This window comes from Ischnura elegans, chromosome 8 (genome assembly GCF_921293095.1).
Source record: "Ischnura elegans chromosome 8, ioIscEleg1.1, whole genome shotgun sequence".
NCBI classification, from domain to species: domain Eukaryota; kingdom Metazoa; phylum Arthropoda; class Insecta; order Odonata; family Coenagrionidae; genus Ischnura; species Ischnura elegans.
Genome location: NC_060253.1, coordinates 104,101,896 through 104,120,967, shown reverse-complemented (window position 1 = coordinate 104,120,967; position 19,072 = coordinate 104,101,896). Strand labels below are relative to the sequence as shown.

At 38.8% G+C, this 19,072-nt stretch overlaps 1 protein-coding gene and 1 non-coding gene across 6 annotated transcripts in view; one reads left to right on the top strand and one right to left on the bottom strand.

Moving 5' to 3' along the window:
- Nucleotides 1-19,072, bottom strand: part of LOC124164361 (double-stranded RNA-specific editase 1-like) — a 99,440-nt gene that overhangs the window by 6,235 nt on the left and 74,133 nt on the right. For all 5 annotated transcript variants that reach the window (XM_046541650.1, XM_046541649.1, XM_046541651.1 and 2 more), the window contains 2 exons: nt 13,657-13,799; nt 4,317-4,582 (listed from right to left, as the gene is read on the bottom strand). In XM_046541650.1, coding sequence (XP_046397606.1) covers nt 4,317-4,582; nt 13,657-13,799 — 409 coding nt within the window. The remainder of the gene's footprint in view (nt 1-4,316; nt 4,583-13,656; nt 13,800-19,072) is intronic.
- On the top strand, nt 16,324-16,396 carry Trnav-gac. The gene has a single exon. It is a non-coding gene; the product is annotated as a tRNA-Val (tRNA).

The following is a 19,072-nucleotide window of genomic DNA, read 5'->3' as shown; positions in this document are numbered from 1 at the left end:
ACACATTCACTGCTGCTTCTATCATAATGACCGAAATGCTTACTTCATCTCCACACTGCCTTTTTCAACATGACCAATCACTCTTTTGGCCTCTCATAGCATGCCACTGGTCACAGGTACTTTGGTGCCATGTATATGATGTGACCAACGTGGTGCACATAGCTGAATGCACATAAAAACTCAAATAGTAAGGATCCAAGTATTGAAGCAAAACGAAAAAGAAAAACACTTTGGCCCAACGGGTGAATTCGTCTAAAAATCCACAGTAGGGAACGTTTTACGTATCTTGTGTCATCTGACACTCCCAGTAAACGTCAATGCAGCCAAAATAATTTCAAAATTATAGAAAAAAAGCATTGCAAGAGGATAAATAAAAGGAGAAATTAATTTTTGTGCATATGGCGGGTGAGGGGTACCTTAACCCTTAAGCTGCGGGAGCATCAAAATTTTTCTGCCACTGTGCGAAGAAAATGAGTGGGGAAGATATTTTTCCGTTGACCCCAGGCGTGTGCCTAGCAGGTAGTGGACCCTCATAATACAGGACTGCCCACCCTACCCCCTGACGACAGACCGTGAACATAATATGTCCTTGGTAATTACGCAGGGACGGACCACCCACCACCAAAAGTATAAGAAAGAGAGACCAATGCTTTCAAATAAGTTTCCCCGGTTAATGGACAATGACAAGATAAATAAATTCCTAGGAAATACAAGGATTCATTGGAATAGTTTTCATCGTGAATGTGCCGTGAAGAGCAGGGAGCTCTCTCTCTCGAAGAAGGGATAATCGGGGTAGCGCTCCCTGTGGTGAGGGTCCTCGAAAGACGCCTTTGTGCTCTCTGCCACTATGTTGGGCGGAAAGGACGGCAATAAAATCTTAAGGAAAGGCTGCCAGTGGTAAGAAAATGTGGTCAAACGTTGAAAAACGTTTCCCTCGCACTCAACATGCAGACCGTTTAAAAACGTTCCCGCGGCCTAAGGGTTAAAATGGTACGTCAGGTGGGGCATACCACACTCCTCCGCAAGCCACTGATTGCTATTGGTATGACTGCAGTTGCTGTGACGCTCTTCTCCCAAAGGAGGGCATAGCAACTCGTCCGGCACAGACATTCAAGAGCCCGTGCGAAGCCGTGCGGCTTAACCAGACACCGGCACAGCTCTGGCATGCAAAAGGTGCGCATACAAATACTAGAGTTATCAACTAATACATCTGCTTTTGAGACCATACTGTCATCAACAGCAGATGAAGGCCATGGAGAGGCTCCTTGAGGTTATAGCCACGAGGGTACGAATCAAGTACCACTCACAAGCACTTATTTGCTTGGGAGGGAGTTGGAGGGGAGGGGAAAAAAGGAAAGAGACGCCTGATTAGGAGCCCGCCGATGCCTCCTGGGTGAGGTATGGGTTGGAAGGGAGGGTGAATAGGGAAACCCAACGCCATCGTTAAAGCAGTGGGGACCACTACTATCATCAACATTCAGTTCACAGAATTACTGCCAACTGTTAAAGGCTTAAGCCTTCCTGAGCCGGAAAGGATACTATGAAATATGATCAAGTAAGGCCAGGACAGCTCTAACAAGCACTGCCCAGCCAGGACGGCAACAAAATACTTTCCTCACCACTATAATGCGCCAATAACATGCGCATTCAACCACGATTTTTGTCTTTTTGTGGTGCCTAGGGAGTTTTTCCCAGATTTTCTTGACCAGAATGAACCCTTATGATGCTAAAATATTTTAGATTAATCCTGATTTAATTTAGAGCACACATAATATAGTTAGATCACTAATTATTAGTGATGGGTCGGTTCGATTCCTCGATTCTTCGATTCTCGACCAAGAACCGGAATCGAAAACGAGTACTTGCCAAGGTGAAAAATCGATTCCGATTCCAGTAGTACTTCAAACAACAAAATATACGACCGCGTTTCCAACAGTCATTTGAATTTTCGCGCTACGTAATCGTAATGACAAAACACATCTTCTAGGGATGTGCGAGTACTCGAAAATTCAAGTCGATCGAGTAGTTGGTACTCGACTTGAGCGTTTCGAGTAGCATTACGAATGTCGAGTCGAGTAGTTAAGGTTGCAGAGCTTTCGAGGCTAGTAGGTCCAGCAATCTGCCAACAGGAAGCGCTATCATGAAACTCATGTAATAATGCAGTTTTTAAAGCCGATAAGTCATTCTAATGCCTTGGCCAGGTAGTTTCCGCTTGCCAAATACACTATAGTTGTCGACGTGGGCGCCGAATACCTTTACGCGTTTACGCCAGCCGCGGCGGCCGATTGTCTTCCTACCCGGCGCACACTGGTCCGAAATCGGAAAAAGCTGGAATAAAGTTCAAAATTACCTTTTTGGGGATAGAGACTTGAAACTTAGCGTAAGTAATCATAAATCATTACCAGATATAGATTTATATGCCATTTTACATATATACGAACCTTTAGTGAGATACAGAGGCCCAAACATGACCAATTTTTCGATGCCACGCAAGATATCGTTTTTCCTCAAAAAATCTTTGAATTTATCCATGTGGTTTTGCGTTGGTATGAGTTCTATGGAATAAAAAACGCAATATTCCTTTAATCTGGTGCTTAGCCTATACTTTCAATGACTTTTGAAGATTTTGGCTCTCATCTGTGTGGTTTTACGACGCAAAATGGCCGACCCGTTTTTCACGTGAAATTTGACATAAAGTAGACATTATCTTTCGTTTACGAAAAATATATAAATTGGAAAATTTGAACCACAATATAAAGTAGAGATTTCTAAAGAGTACTAATTAGAAATCTGGGAAAAAAAGTCTGCGACGAAGGAAATAAGAGCGATTTTTCAATCGCGCGTCAAGGCTCAGCTATACACGCCGCGGAACTCTAAGGCTCGATAACCGAGGCCGATTTTTCAAGTTTTTTAAAACATTAGTCTTGAAAATCGTCATTTAAAGCATGGATAATCGTCTTCATTGACTTCAAACACTAAACTGAGAATGTTAATAAGGATTATTTATAGATCGACTAGAGCATTTAGTGCATTACTCGAGTGAAAATGCTAAGGATTGGATATTTTTCGAAACTATCCCACGCATAAGAAATATGCCTCGGGTATTGAAGTAAAGTGAAGAGATTAAGTCAGCATGATTAAGAGAGAGAAAAATGAACTGTTTCCGTGAAAGGCAACAACCGATACCCTTTTTCCCTTTCCACCTTCGCCAAGGTGAGTCGCGCGGAAGGGGGAGTTTTCACACCACAAGGCTCTTTTAGCCTTTTTTATTACTGCGTCCGTCCGATGTGATATTCATTTGTAGCGTTTAGTTTCTTTCTTGAACTTAAAAAAAGCAAGAGATTTTAACGCTGATTAAATGACGTGAGAAGTATAGAATTTTTTTGGCTCTACAAAACTAAAGTTTAGTTCTATAGTTCGTTCGCTTCGTCCACTTGAATTCCATGAAGATTCAAGATCCAAAAAAATAGTTGATATAATTTTTAATAAAAATTCCAAAGTCTCCATAATCTTGCAATTTTGGTAGGAAAGTACTTGTCCAATCACACAAGTGTGTAGCAAAAGGCAATTATCTGCTGGCAGTAATACTGTAACATGGAGACGTCAAAACCTGCTGGCTGAGCATGTAGAATAATTGGTTTTTCTGCTTGAGAATTTGAAAGGGCCAAATATTACATGATTCATATATGTAGTATGTAATCTTTATTACAGCTATGAAAATTTCTGTACTCAGGGCTCTCCCTTGTAGTTTGGATACATATATATGGTCGACATATTATGAGTGGCAATATTTTAAAGTAATACCTATCATGTAACACCACTTTTCAGGTATTTTCTGTTTTGAAATTTAGTTATTATATTTTAATTACATAGTGATGATATGAAAGATGCTTTTGTCAACTGACTCTTTCACAGAGTAATATTTTTAAAAGTGGTTTTCTTGTTTCCTGGAATTAAGTCATATTTTTCTTGGAGCCTATGGCATCAGAATCGATGGAATTGGTATCGGTAGAATCGGAATCGAAATGTCAGAATCGGAATCGGGATCGGAATCGATAAAATTTTGGAATCGACCCATCACTACTAATTATATTAGGATACCTAACTTCAACAACCATTGGACAGTTCATGGAATGAGAATTAATCACAATTGAATACCATGAATCAGCAAAGTATTTGGAATATTCTATTCTTACATTACAATGAGCATTTTATGTATTATTTTTCACGGCCAAGGACCTGCTATGTTTCCTTCATGAACTCAAGTGTTGATGCCCCATTGAAGAGGCTCTTTCAAACATCTTAATTTTTCTTACTTGATAGTCTGCCATTGCATCTTTGGCTGTTGAGTACTGGAGGGGCATGGACATGAAACACTCTGGAAACGGTATCAGAGGAACTGCTGATGGCCTCTTTGCAGTGCAGTTATCTTCAGATCCAGCATTCTGCTGATGACTAGAATCCGGTCCAGGGTTAATGAGACGAAGAAAGCGTCGGAAGAAGAAGCGTTTGCAGAGACGAGACGCCTGGCCAGCTTCATCCTTCCCAGTCACTGAGTTTATCACTTCAGGGTTTTCTTTCCCTGAGGAAACCAACAAATCCACAATATTGAGAAGTAGGAATAACAGCAGGAGAAGCACATAAATGAAAAAAACTTAGAAATGTCAGGAGATTAAGGCACGACTTAAGAGAGAGAACATTAGCTGCACTACAATGATACGAAATTCATATGAGTTATCATGAGAACATAATTCAAGTGGAGTAGGAATCCAAATGTCAGCTTTCCAGGGCAGTACTAGGACCACATTCCTAACTAGAGACCTTATTTTGCAAAGAAACGTTACGGTGATATATTGTGCCAAGTATTATTTTCTTGGGGCTCAGGAAAGATGGCAGTGCAAGGAATTATGGATTTCAAGGAAGCTCCACCTTATTCTGAATCAGACAGCACAAGGTCATACTTCCTAGTAATTGTAGTCAATATATTGTTGCTGGGTGAATGATAGGTGCAATTTGTATGAACTACCTAGCAAAAAATCTAGCTGCACCACAATTGTACTTTAGACTTAGTTACATTCACTGGGACTAAAGATTATCTATGCAAGCTTTGAGGGTACCTACCTGTATTTCTCCACAGTAGAAGATTGACCATCCGTAAGTCTAAATAAGGGATGCATCTCAACAATTGAAAGTTTGCTGGAGTTTTTCAAGGGTTATATTTTTTTAAACTAGCATCACTGAAAATATGGCTATTTAAGTGGTTTCATTGCCATCTCGGAGCTTGCCTTCACACTAATCCCACAAGTGATAGTCAACTAATTTGCAATATTCTTTCATAACTTGGAATACCTAAATGTGGTGATTTTGAGCAACAGAATTCACAGCATCAACGTGCGATGCTCGTTCCTTGAACTTTCCAGACTTGATAGGGAGAGGAATGGAAGTGGGTTGAAGTTTACACTGTGCAAGCTGCACACCCAAAAATAATTCAAATCTATCGGAGGATATTTGCAGATTTATGAAAAATGTTTGACACATGAATGATGACTTTATTTTTTCCTTGAATTACAACTGTCTTCTCATTTCATTCAATCAACTCCTAATTGCCATGAAGAGGAATTCTACTAACTTCTTTAACTTACATGTGCTCATTTTGAGGCAGTGAGGATCAACATGTTTCTTAAAACAATTTTTCAGTCGCCGTTTTCCTAGGTGAAAGCACTCTTTTCTGATCATTCTATCAATCATATGAAGATATTCCACATACAAGGTGTGATCAAAAAATGAGCAGAATGATTTTATTCTGCTAAAACAGTTAAACGGATCAAAACGAAAAGTGCATCTTCTTGCGACATATCTGACGACTAATATGAAAGGTTTTGCGTTTGTTTACAACGAGCCGTTATGCAGCAACAGCAGTGCGTGTCTTAACCTGTTCATCGTCGCATGCAACAGCAGCAAGGAAGGAGTTAAGAGGAACAGCATGTGTGCGTGAAATTTTGTTTCAAACTTGGCAAAGTGCTACGGAGACATTTGGAATGATTCAGCAAGCCTTTCTTAATGAAGCTATGAGTCGAAGCCAGTGCGAGTTGAGTGATACAATCGTTTTCAATCGGGCAGAAAGTCAACAGACGAAGATTTGCGAATGAGGCAGCCTTCCACATCGACAGACCCCAACCATGGCAAATTGGTAAACGATTTGGTGGGGCAAATCGCCATTTAATCGTTAGAAATGTAGCCGAAGAAGTGGACATCAGTTTTGGATCCTGTCAGACAATTTTGATAGACATTTTGGGCATGACATGCATCACACCAAAATTCGTCCCTCAAGACGGTGTTTCCACCACAATAACGAGCCAGCTCGCATGTTGATTGTGACAGAGTTTTTTGCCAAAACCAAAGCTTCCGTGATTCCGCAGCCACCTTACTCTCCCGACGTGACTCCATCAAGACTCTTTTTGCTCCCGAATATAAAATCAACCTAGAAAAGGCACCAATTCGACACTATTGCGGACATTAAAACTCATTGTACGGCACACCTGAATAGGATCCCGAAGGTGGCTTACTAGGCAGTGTTCGCGAGCTGAAAGAAACGTTGGCAAAGGTGTGTCGCCAGCCAAGGTATGTTCTTTGAGGGTGACAAGTTCAATTAAGCTGTATCCGTCGAAATAAACAAGTTATTAACACGTTGCGTACTGGGGTATTTCAATTCCTAGGAATGCCGATTCTGGGTGGAGGTGTTGAGATTGGAAATATGTGCCTATTAGGGCGTAATGCCTTTGGTTTAAACATGGTTAAAAAGCTAATGTTTACAATATAACTTTACCCAATCAAACGTTATGATGCATCAACTCATTATGAATAACGAACAACAACTGAAAACGTACTAACGAGTACGTATTGTACACTTGAAAATTGTTTAGGTTGACGCGCCTAAATGACGAGAATCTTCGTCATCCGTCCGGAACATTCGGGAAAAAAATGACGAGAATTCTCGCCATCCGTACGCAACGTGTTAAGATCAGTCCGGTCTTTTTTTGATCACACCTTGTACATATTACAGGCTAAAAACAATTTAATAAGAGAGAGATGCAGCCTAAGGACACAGGTCTAACTCACCAACCTTGTGAAGAATGCACCAACAACTATGTGCAGGGATGTTGCTACCACAGATACTGAGCCCCACTCCCCACATGGCAAATAAATACCCAACACAAATATGGACGTAATGGTAAGAAATTGCTTCTTTTTTTGGGATTCAGGAACACATTGATTATGATAACAAGCAGACTTTCCAAAATTCTCCCCTTTTCCTCACTTGTAAGATTGGCTGCGACTGTTAATATTAAATTGACGAGATAAAAGTCACAACTGGCTGTCATTTACGGCAACTTATTCGAAGTGGGATTACCTCCTATCAGAGGACTTGATAATTACAGATAAATTGATTCCAGTAGTAGAGAAAATGACATTGAATTTGTGACGGCTGCATGTTGAAAAATACGGTGATGCAAAACACTATGGGGGGAAATGAAATAGATAGCCTCAAAAAAATAAAAAAGTTATTTTAAACTATTGCCAAGTTTGGACGTGCAATAACTGCATTTGCTTAAAGTTAACACTAGAATGACCGGGCTAAGCTGCCTACCTATAATGACCGCCAGCTGTCAATTGACCATTCACCCTTTTCTTGAGCTCTTTCATTCGTTTTCCCTCCATATTTTTACCGAATTAGTGTATAAGTGTTCTGATTGTTTTACTGTTAGATGTAGTGTTAGGAAAAACACTGAACTTTACAAAAAAATTTTAATTACACCTAAACAATTTTTATTGTAAAATAAAAATGTCTCACTTGCATAGTTAATAAATATATGTCATGCGTTTTAAAAGACAAATAGCATTTCAAAATACGTATATGCAGTAGTTTTCTTGGTTACAAACATGTGTCAGAAAAAAAGAATAAAAAAAGATGGCATTAAAATGAAGCACTACAAATTTGGTCCAATGGTATATATTTCTTTACTCTCCTAGCACGATTGCAAATTTTCTGATTACGTTCACACATTTATTTGGGAGAGACACATCAGTGTTAAAATAAAATAATTTTTCGGGAACATGGAAACGCATTAACTTTTTCACATGTAAATAAAAAAGTGGGATTTTCTAGGACAGAAATCATCGTGCAAAGGAGATGCAAAATGCTGACACCGGCACTTCTGAAGATACCTAGCGGAATCCAGATGAAACAGTCATCACTCTATGACAAACAATGCGGTGAAAACCCGAAAGATCAAAGAATCGAGAACACCACGGTAGACTATGAGACAGCAAAAGAGACAGCGCTTAGATAAAGTGACCAAAATTGTGGAATGAGACGCATATTTGAATTTCAAGGAGATAGAAAAGAATGCTTTCAGAATATGCTGTTATGTATTCCATTTTATCGATCCTCTGAATATGTGATAAAACTTTAGTGTTTTAGTGCTCTCGAGACCAAGCGCGATGGGACAATGAGACTGACATAGGGAGTGCTGATCGACCCTGAAATATATTCGAACACGTTCAATGAGCGCATTGTAGAATACATCTACGGAACGTGTAGAATGGAGGTAACCATCACAAGAAGCAACGATCACGAGAAAGCAACACTGTGTGAAAGCGAATGAGTTGACGATAGGGAAGCTAGTTGGAAATACCCATGACCGTTTATATGACACTGGTAACGATCACCAGAAATGCCTCTAAGTGACAGACCGATTCAATTTTGGGGAAGAAAAAAAACACACCTTTGTGGCTCAATCGGTGACAATTTCAACTGCTATAATCTAGGAAAATCTTTAATGCTTTGTCGCATTTGAAATAAATTTCATTCTTCCCATCAACTGAGCACGAAAATGTTTTCCCCGCATTTGTTCGAAATATATACGTACAGCAGACTCCCGATTATTGTCCGGCTGCGGTTCATCCGTGCCGCAGATAATCCGCGCATAATTTTCACTCTCGCTCAATACTTTCTGCTATATTTAAAAAAAATAAAATTGGAAGCAAAATCACCGGATTTACTGCATTAACGCTACGACACACAGGGCTTATTATTTCCTTTAGAGTCCCCTTCATATAACAGAAGTGATCGTGCACCACCTGCATTCACGGGAGCACCGCGTTCCTGTTTCCAAGCCTCGCAGCGCACGACCGTGCTCCGTGATCACGGATGCACGTCAAACCACTTTTCCGTATCTGTGATCACAAAGCCACGGATGTGTGGTTTTCGAAACCAGGTCATACATGGAGCATTAATAATACAAGTACAACCATATTATCGCCGCTAAGAAGATAGCAAACTGGCTAAGAAAGCAATCAAAGAGTCTGGGAAGCACTCTAAAATAACAGAATAATGCATAAATAATTATACATTGTTTGTTTTACGTAAATTATGAACATAACAAGACATTTAAGTGAAAGTTCGGGTTACCCGTGTTTCCCGATTGTTTGTGCAGTCTCACCCCATCATTAGCCCATTAGGGTAATCGGGAGTGTACTGTAGTTCACATTGGAGGATCGAGGAGAATATCACCAGTTCTGATGAACCGGATGACCACAGTGTGGACTGAACTATGGGAATGGGTGACTGCAGCATCTATGACGATACGTTGACTAGCTAGGTTGTAACCTGCCACCGAAAGGGTATTCCCCGGACGTTCTTGGGCAGCCCCGCAGGCAATGCAGAAGAAGCGGGGGTGCGGTAGCACCTGGCTTGGTTGGCAGCAGCTACGCACGAGTGCAACAATGAATTTTAATTTTAGCTAAATAAATGTTCATCTCTGCCCACAGAATACTTAGTACGCATAGTAGAGACTCTTTACGATGCAACATTCCTTGGATTTGCTTTTGTGTCTCTCTTTTGCATAAACTGTAAAATCATATGTAAAAACTGTTTTCAAGACATGAGAGTCAAAGTTGAGTAGTGTTCCTGTGTGGTAAAGTGCACGCTATGATATTTGACGAGATCGACACCAAGGATCGGCAAAGAGAGCTAAATTACATTATTATACATATACAAAAATGGTCAATTGACCGCTCGCGGTCATGCTAGGTAAAAGCTGACATTTCTCTGGGCATAAATTTTTGCCCACAAAACAAAAAAAAACTTCACTTTCACGTTATTTGTGCCAAAATATTAGAAGTAAAAAAATCTCAGTGTTGTTGATCAGAAAATATCAAAATGGTGCACGAAAGAAAAATGCGAACAGTCAACAGACCGCCCCTAGTGATTCTAGTGTTTAATCTTTAGTGCCAAAATGATGGACAATGTATTTCTAGGCATGTCATTTTTCAAAAATTTTCCCGGATTCTTCTTGCTTGTGGGGGGGGAAGAGGTCGTCAACCCAGGCCACCCCGTATCCCTCCAAATCATATTCCTAGTTACGCCACTGAAGCAAAATAATGATGTTGGAAGTAAGGAAATAAAACTTGGTAAGGTTCACTGTTATTTAATTAAGGGCACGACCCGGGTTTCGTAACTTGGTTACATCGTCAGGTGACTGATCTTGCATGCATCATATATTTATACACAAAGTACACAAGTGACTGTGAGGACATCTATCGGAAAGGAAAAGGACTGGCTGAAAGAGCGGGGGTGAGGGTTAAACACGGACTGAAATAGGGAGAGGGGGTGGGGGAAAGGGGCAGCCTTGATTTGGGACGAGGGTTTTTCCTGTGAGGATCTGACCAGCGAGGGGAGGGCGGGGTTAAAGTGGGTGAGGAGACGAGAGCTAAAGACACCACCACCTTCTGGTCAAGATATGATGCATGCAAGATCAGTCACCTGACGATGTAACCAAGTTACGAAACCCGGGTCGTGCCCATAATTAAATAACAGTGAACCTTACAAAGTTTTATTTCCTTACTTCCAATATGGAGAGGTTTCACAAAGTAAAGCCTGAAGTTATTAGTTATAAATAATGATGTTCTGGCTGGATTATTAAGTAATGAGAGCCATTTTTGTTCCCAGATACTACCTTTGCAATTTATTGGTGAAGAACTTTTTCAGGCGTTTTGAATCTTTTTTACATCTTTTATCATAAATTTTATGAATTCAATTGAGTTTTTCCCTACCCCTTCCCTCACAAAAAAAAATTCCGTGTGCCAGAGCTGCCTGAAACAAGGGAATTGATCTGTTCACTGGAAATGTTGTTAATCTGGAATGGATTATCAATCTTCTACTCTATTTGCATTTGCTGTATTTTTTTCATTTGGGCTGAGATTCAAATGAAATCACAGATTTAGCCAATTATAGGTATTGCTTGGAATTTCAATACCTTACTGCCTAAGGTGGGCAGTTATAACCATTGATTACATATTCAAGCAATAATTTGGTGGGAAAAAATTTAGATTTACCATCTAACATCTGCTCTAAAATATCTGGTAAAAATCCAATAATATAATACAGAGCCATCCCATGGTGAGAACTTTTGGGCAACTAGTGACTCATGTTGGGGTGGCTGTGTTAAGCTATCTTCGCTCTACTAGACTCAAGGGGTGTGTCTCAATGTTTAGTCTACTTAATGAAAAGTAGATTTTCCAAATACTCCCCTTTTACTCACTTAAAAGATTAGCTGCGATTTTTAGTCAAATTATAACTGAGAACTACAGGCTTGACTTTGTGAAACTTCTCCACATTGGAAATAAAGGAGTAAAACCTTTTAGGTCCACTATTATATTAATATGGGCACGACCCGTGCTCCGTAACATAGTTACATCTTCAGGTGTTGTAACTACGTTACAAAACCCTGGTCGTGCCCATATTAATATAATAGTGAACCTAAAAGGTTTTACTCCTTTATTCAATTAAATTGATGAATTTAACTCACAATTGGTTGTATTTTTTTATGATACCATATTCAAAGTTAAGTTATTTGTAGCGCTCAACCAAAACTTTAATATTCTAAACATGTTAAAAGAAACAGAAGCTTTTTTAATCATCCCAATTGCTAGAAATATGGAGAGGTGCTCAATACTCCCTCCCCCTCAGCTTCCACCTTCCCCCATCCCTCTCGGAAATGAATACAAGCCATGCATGAAACATTTCTTCTCTTTGGCTCTCCCAATTGAAGACACCTCGTAGTTGAAATCGATCAGGGCAATTGAAAAGCTGAGTGGATATTACGTAGTGCGAGGGCAAGTCAATTATTAGCAGCAATTTAGTTATATCTTTGTTTATTTGTTGTTATGTCTTTGCAAGTTTCAAACTGCTAGGTAAGTTTCGTTATCATTTTGCATTGTTAACCATGGCTGCTCAGCTATATACATATTAGCATCAAAGAAGAGCAATGCTCAGGTGATCCATTTTTTTGTGTTGGAAGGCATATCAGGGGCTGAAATCCATTGAAAACTTTCGGTACAATACGGGAACAGTGTTTTGCCACAACGGAGAGTCTATGAATGGATTGAAAAATTCCTAAATGGTCGCACAAGTGCTACGCAAGATGACGGAGCCGGACGACCGTTTACCGCCACAAATGAAGAAAACATTGAACATAACTACCTAAGAGTCAATTCGTCTATCAATCAAGTTTTGTTGTACAAATGTTACAAATGGTGTAGCGCATGATTTATTGCTTTATCAGTGGTTAATGGTTTTATTTTCTTCGCTTTGATAGACTTTAGGGTATTTAGACACTATTCACTAAAAGACGTGAAATTCATATTTATTGTTAAAAAATTATATAAAATACATTATGTGTACTTGAAAATACATTATGTGTATCTACATGTGGCTTGAGGTAAAGCCTATTGATCAATAGCCGTTATTGTAATTATTTTCATACTTATACGCAAAAAGTATAACTAATTGAATGAAAACAAGGCATATTTAATATTTATTCATTTGAAAGCAATTTTACAGCATTATATTATTTTCAAACCAGAAGAAATGAAATTTCTACAGAGTGAAACTTGTGAATGTGACGCCTCAGGGAGGAACTAGGCTCCATGATATTAGACTTTATAGAACTCAATGCCACGAACAGCTCGGTTTCAAGTAGGGCTCGCTTTTCTTGGAACGAATTAGTAGTGCTAATCAGGGAGTGAGGGTATTTCCTATGCACAAAGTAACCACAGTACATAACGCTCAAAAGTAGAGCTGTGGTTTTGCAGAGGCTAGTACTAGACAAAAAAAACCCAATCCACCAAAATAAGCCACTACTGAGTATCTATTTCATTCTAGATATTTAAGGAATTCAACGAGAAGCATTCTGCTTCCAACTATAAGAAAAAAGATCTCTAATGCCACCACATGGATAAGATGTAGAATACATAGTAAATTTAGGGATTCATTTCAGCAACTTGGACTACATATTAAAAGCTAGCCCTCCAGCAAATTCCAATGAATTTTCAAAAACTACATTGAAATTTCAAGCATTTTTAAGTCAAGCACTCACCTGCTTCGGTAGATATTATGAGGCTAGCGGAAAAAAATACATGCAACAGAAATGTAAAGATGTGATGATCACAGAAAATTGAGGTTTTCATCAACTTTAATCATAAACAATGGAATGGAGCAATGACTAGGTAATTTGAAAATAAAACTACAATCTCAATCAATTAAGGATGAACTATTTGGAGATGCCTGTTCAACCCGTGAAGCAAATAGCATACCTATAGTCCAATTGACACTGTATGAAGGAGCTTTGCCAGCTTGCCGGATCTCAGGTGAGCTGATGAGGGCCATTAAAGGCTTGTTGAGCCGAAATGGAGGGGGTAGGCCTTGAATCCATGGTTCCACTCGTCCACACATAGCCCTGATAAATGCCAATTAAATACACTCAAAAGATTAGCCATGGAAATCGATAGGAAGGAATCTCGACAAGCCAAGTGCTGCTCACCAGTACAATGACACGAGATGCAATACGTCAGACTGCTAATACCTGTCACCATCCAAATGGATTTATTTTTATGCTTACATCTACAAGGGATATTATTCATAGTTCTCAGGGATTACCGTGCCAATTTATACAATTCTGCCAGTGTGAGAACTCCTCTAAATTTCCAAAAAAATATTCACTTATACGTACCACTGCTATCAGCCATCTGACAGGTATTCAATTGTACCTAATTTGGGCAAACATAATTTTCTTGAGGATAATTTTGTGCCCACTCACTTTTTTCCCTAAGGTCATATAAGCTCCTGCAATCTTGTCTTTTACGGATATACAACGTTTCCAGTTAAATGCCAAATTTGAATGGGCACTTGCATCGAAAAACAGGAGCAACTGTTTCTTTCTTTGATAAAGTTGTCATATCATCACATATACTGTATTTTTTTAAAGTTGCAAACGGGAAATTCAAATATCAAGTGGTCATATCTTTCCAACCAAGATGTGGATTCATAACACAAAAATATGACGAAGTAGCAACATGTAAAATATGTACATAAATAGGAAAATGCATGAAACATTTGACAATTGCAGTACCTGCTATTAAGTGTAATCATATCAACCATCTCAAACGTGGGAATACATGGTCAGGCCTCCCTCACTACTCAGCTTGGCATGGTAGAAATGCCTCATTTACAATTAATGACTTATGAGCAAGATTAAGTTTTAACACAATTTAAAAGTGAGAGCTCTAAATTTTTGAAGCTGGACAATTAGGCACACACTAATCAGAAGAAAAAAAGCACTAGATGGTTTTTCATTTCAGGGTAGTTTACATGGGAGCCCAAGTTTCTAGGTAACATGGTAAAGAGCACACACAAGAGATATGTATTATGGTCACGTTCAGTTTGAGATTAATGCTTGGTTTGGTTATGCATCATGACAAAGCTTTAAAGCTAACTTACTCCCTGTTTTAGAGATACGAATTATATATTACCGAAAGAACCTCTCCTAACTTCACATTTAAGATTTTTTCTGAAAAGAAAGTAGTTGCTGCAAGCAATCTTCCATTTATTTTCTGTGGTGAACAAGGAGTTTTTAAGTTAGCAAGACTGTAACACCAATATCAAGTTTCATATACATGAATTTCAGCTGACACATATTGTACCAGCACTTAAAAATCAAACTAATATATTGTAATGAATCCACTAAGTCACTAATCACTGAAAAAGTGCATCTTACAAGCTAGAAAATGAGTTATTAGATTAAAGAAGGCAGAAAATTAGAACCAGACATACAGTTTCAATTTTAAAAACTTGCATTGTTCCTAATTGCCCAGTTGCTTCTTGCTCTTTGAACAAAATTACTCAGATTCCATTGTCTTGAATGAGCAACTCTAACTCCTACAAGCATCAGCATAAAACAGCCCTTGAATGATGAGTATTGCAGAACGATGACCTGAATTTTAACTTGGCTGTCATCATTATAATGTCACGTAAACTTCCATGCTTTCATTCAGGCAAATCTAGCAAGGAAAAGATGTTTAATGGCTTATTAAAAATGCCAGGTAAAAACTTTAGGATGGGATCCATAAAACACAAAAAATTATCATGAAAAATAAAAAAATGCTGCTTCAAAGGTTAAAAAACCACAATATATATTGTCTAAACTATAAAGTTAAACTTAAGCACACACTGTATCCAGTCCAAAAACCTAACTATTTCAGCCAAATGGCAATGTTGTTGAAGTATAAATTCATCAGTACTTCTAAGGACTCCCAAAAACTTGATATGCAACAAAAAAAATAACTCTTCAAGGGAAAAAATTAATGTCCTGAAATTCCTCGACTAAAATTAAAAAATAGGATTATGTGGCAAAGATGCAGCTGAAAATAAATGATGCATAGAACCTTATCCAGACACACACTGCAAAACAATTACATATGCAGCATGAAAATCTTAAATTTACCACCAGTTATGCATACACAGCGGAAAGAGAAAAAATACAGGGAAACTGGACGGAATAACCATGGTGAATGTTTGCCAAAGTGACCTGGAAAGCATTTGCTTTGCATGTTGAGAATCTTGAGACGTGATTCTGGGCAATTAATGTACAAGCTCAGTGGTTATGCCTCTGCTTACAATATGCAAATTGCACAAATTTAACAGTGAACTTTCATTTCAGTAGCACCATTCATATCATATTTGACATGAAAAGAGGGTGAAACACATTGCTTTTTGTGTTCCTTAAGGAAAAGGTAGGATATACAAGGGAACAGTTCCTGCAGTGCTTTGAAATTCGTCATCCCAGACCAGCGACAAAATTAGGGTATTTCACCCCGACAGTGGCTTAGCAAGCACGACCCTACGCCACATGTGCCACAGTGTGGACTTGTGATGTTAACCATCTTGTTCGGTATAACCCATCCCGAAGTTCGCTCTGAGAAAATGGCTTGGTGGTGGAACTGGTAAACACGCCGGACCGACAATCGGGAGATCCGGGTTCGAATCCCGGCTAAGTCAAATATTTATACCTGGCGAACTTCATCCGTTGGTGTATTTAATTCAAAATGGTTGCCTTCACTGGCGACAAAAAATTCCTTTCATAGTTACAACAAAATGTAGTGGGCTGGCATCATATTCTGGTGGATGCAGAATATAACAAAAAATTGATTGAAAAAATCTAATGATGACTCATTGAAACTTGGGTTAAGGTGTTGAAAATAAGCTGTCTCAAAAAATCTCATAGCAATGGGGTCGATCACTCAAACCCGAAATTGCAATTTTACAAGAGAATTTGGTAGATAGAAGAGACAGATGTATCATGACAAAAATTTCTCCCTCATTCAGCCATTTTCTCAATAGTTCAGACTTCAAAATGAATAATGCAAAAGTTTCTCCCCACTTTTCAAGAGTTAGTGACGTCATTTAAGTTCTGGTTCATTTAGCCTTTCTGTGAGACCAGTTCTTCGACGGAAAGAATTGCTCATGAGAGTGTTAGTGACAACGAACCCTGTGAAATGAACGTCCAAGACCAAAAAGTAGAGGAATGAAGTGATGAGCTAATCAGCATGAGTCAGTGACCTCATGAACTAATCAGCAAAAGGGTCAGGCATGTTTAATTTTTGCGTTGAATTACTTGAGACATAGGAGACTGATTGAAAACAGAAAAATTCAGGTCTCTTTAATTTTAACACTAATGCCATACGCAATGATAAAAGAATGGTGAATGAGCCCAATCACATGTTAACCTCTTCCCTACGCAGGGCGTGATTTCACGGCCTGAATTTTCTGATGCTAAAGAAGGAAGGCCGGATTATCACGGCTTGACATTTTCGATGCAAAAGGCCAAAGGCCGTGTTTTCACAATTTCGCGGTCAAGCATGCCAAGTGGGTCCCAACCGCCATTAGGGTCTCTCGGCGTGAGAGGTCCGACCCTTTCCTATTGTCCGCGTGGGGATTATCTCGGCCCATCCCGGCACTTAGTGACCCACTCAAGGAAGGTGCTCATGGTCACTTATTTGTTTATAAGTTAAAATAACTAAAAACGTTCATGTTGCATTTATTGAAAATCAATGCGAGGAATTACATTCTGTATGTTCTGCTGATTGGTTCCAAATTTTAAACGGAATTCTAGCGTTCATATTAACGGAGTTGATCATCACCTAGAACAATTTTTGGAGACGCTAAGGTTAGATGTTTAATTGTTATTTTTACAACTCACTAGCAAGTTTGTAGGAGCGATATTGTAATGATTTACATCTAAAAATATACGTTATTTTGTTAGCTACATTCTAGATGTACATTTGCGGTGAAATTCGATAGAATATTCGATTTAACTTCTATGAAAAAAAGCCCTCGTAATGTAATAAAATATGATTCTCTCAGTTCTTTGTCGTGAGCCAAAATTACAGCGACTATTTTTAATAACCTCTTACCAACCTTTGAATACAAAGGTATTATAAACGAATTTCGCTATAAATACTGATTAATGCATATCCTAAAAATTCGTAAATTTAATGTACGATAATGTATGATAAGGAATGTTTTACGTAGACACATGTTGTGAGAAGCATTCCAAACCATTGCAGGAAAGACAACTGCTCTACCCAGGTAGTTACTCTCATATCTTGGATCTCTGGTCAGGTTGCACCTCACAGAGTTAGTTAAGGACGCATTAGCGCATTAATGTTTTCTTGGAAAAACTTATTATCCTCCAACTGGAAGACCCAAGAGTATATTGGTGTAAGTATTCTCCTACTGAAATATGTACGTGGAAGGTGATAACCTCACTCTTCTCGGAATAGCTCATTTTCTTTTCAAAATTTTCTTGGCGTGTATTCAAATTTAGCCGTTAACTATCTGTACGCATTCCGCTACCTATACCAGGGATGGTTTCTGTGGAACCCTGCTGTGCGATGCAGCCCCAAACCATGAATGAAAGAGAACTGCACCACCCAGAAAATTACTCTCATATCTTGCTTCTCTGGTCAGGATTCTGGTGGTCTGCTTTGTGCCCCTCACGGGCTTATTTCGGGACACATTAGCGCATTAATGTTTTCTAGGAAAAACTTATCATCCTCCAACTGGAAGACCCAAGAGTATATTGGTGTAAGTATTCTCCTACGGAAATATGTACGTGGAAGATGATAACCTCACTCTTCTCGGAAAAGCTCATTTTCTTTTCAAAATTTTCTTGGCGTGTATTCAAATTTAACCGTAAATGTTCTGTATGCATTTGTATGATTCAAGTAGTTTTATGAGAATTTTTCGGGAAAATATTCTTCTAAAAACATTCTAAATGTATCATTCTCATGTTTTCAGAGAACTGGAGAGCAGACGCAAATGAGGAGTGTGGATTTTGGCATCATGGATCTAAATTATGTTAATATCATAAATCGTAAATACCTAGAAGTAGGCTAGGAACATTGAAAGATTTCATTCCCTTTAAAGTATTTGTTGGTCTATGATATAATGCCGTTTTGCTGAAAACCCTAAAAATAACCGTAGAACTTCGTTTAAAAGTTCTACAGGCATTGCAAAATGAAAGGAATACATTGATGAACTGTCATTTAATGCAACAGTAACAATTAAAAAAAATTAAAATTGCACTGGTAACAATTAACTGACCGCAAAAGTATGCCGGGATGGGCTGCTCTCGGGGAAAAGGGTCGAGGATTATCCCCACTAGGAAAGGTC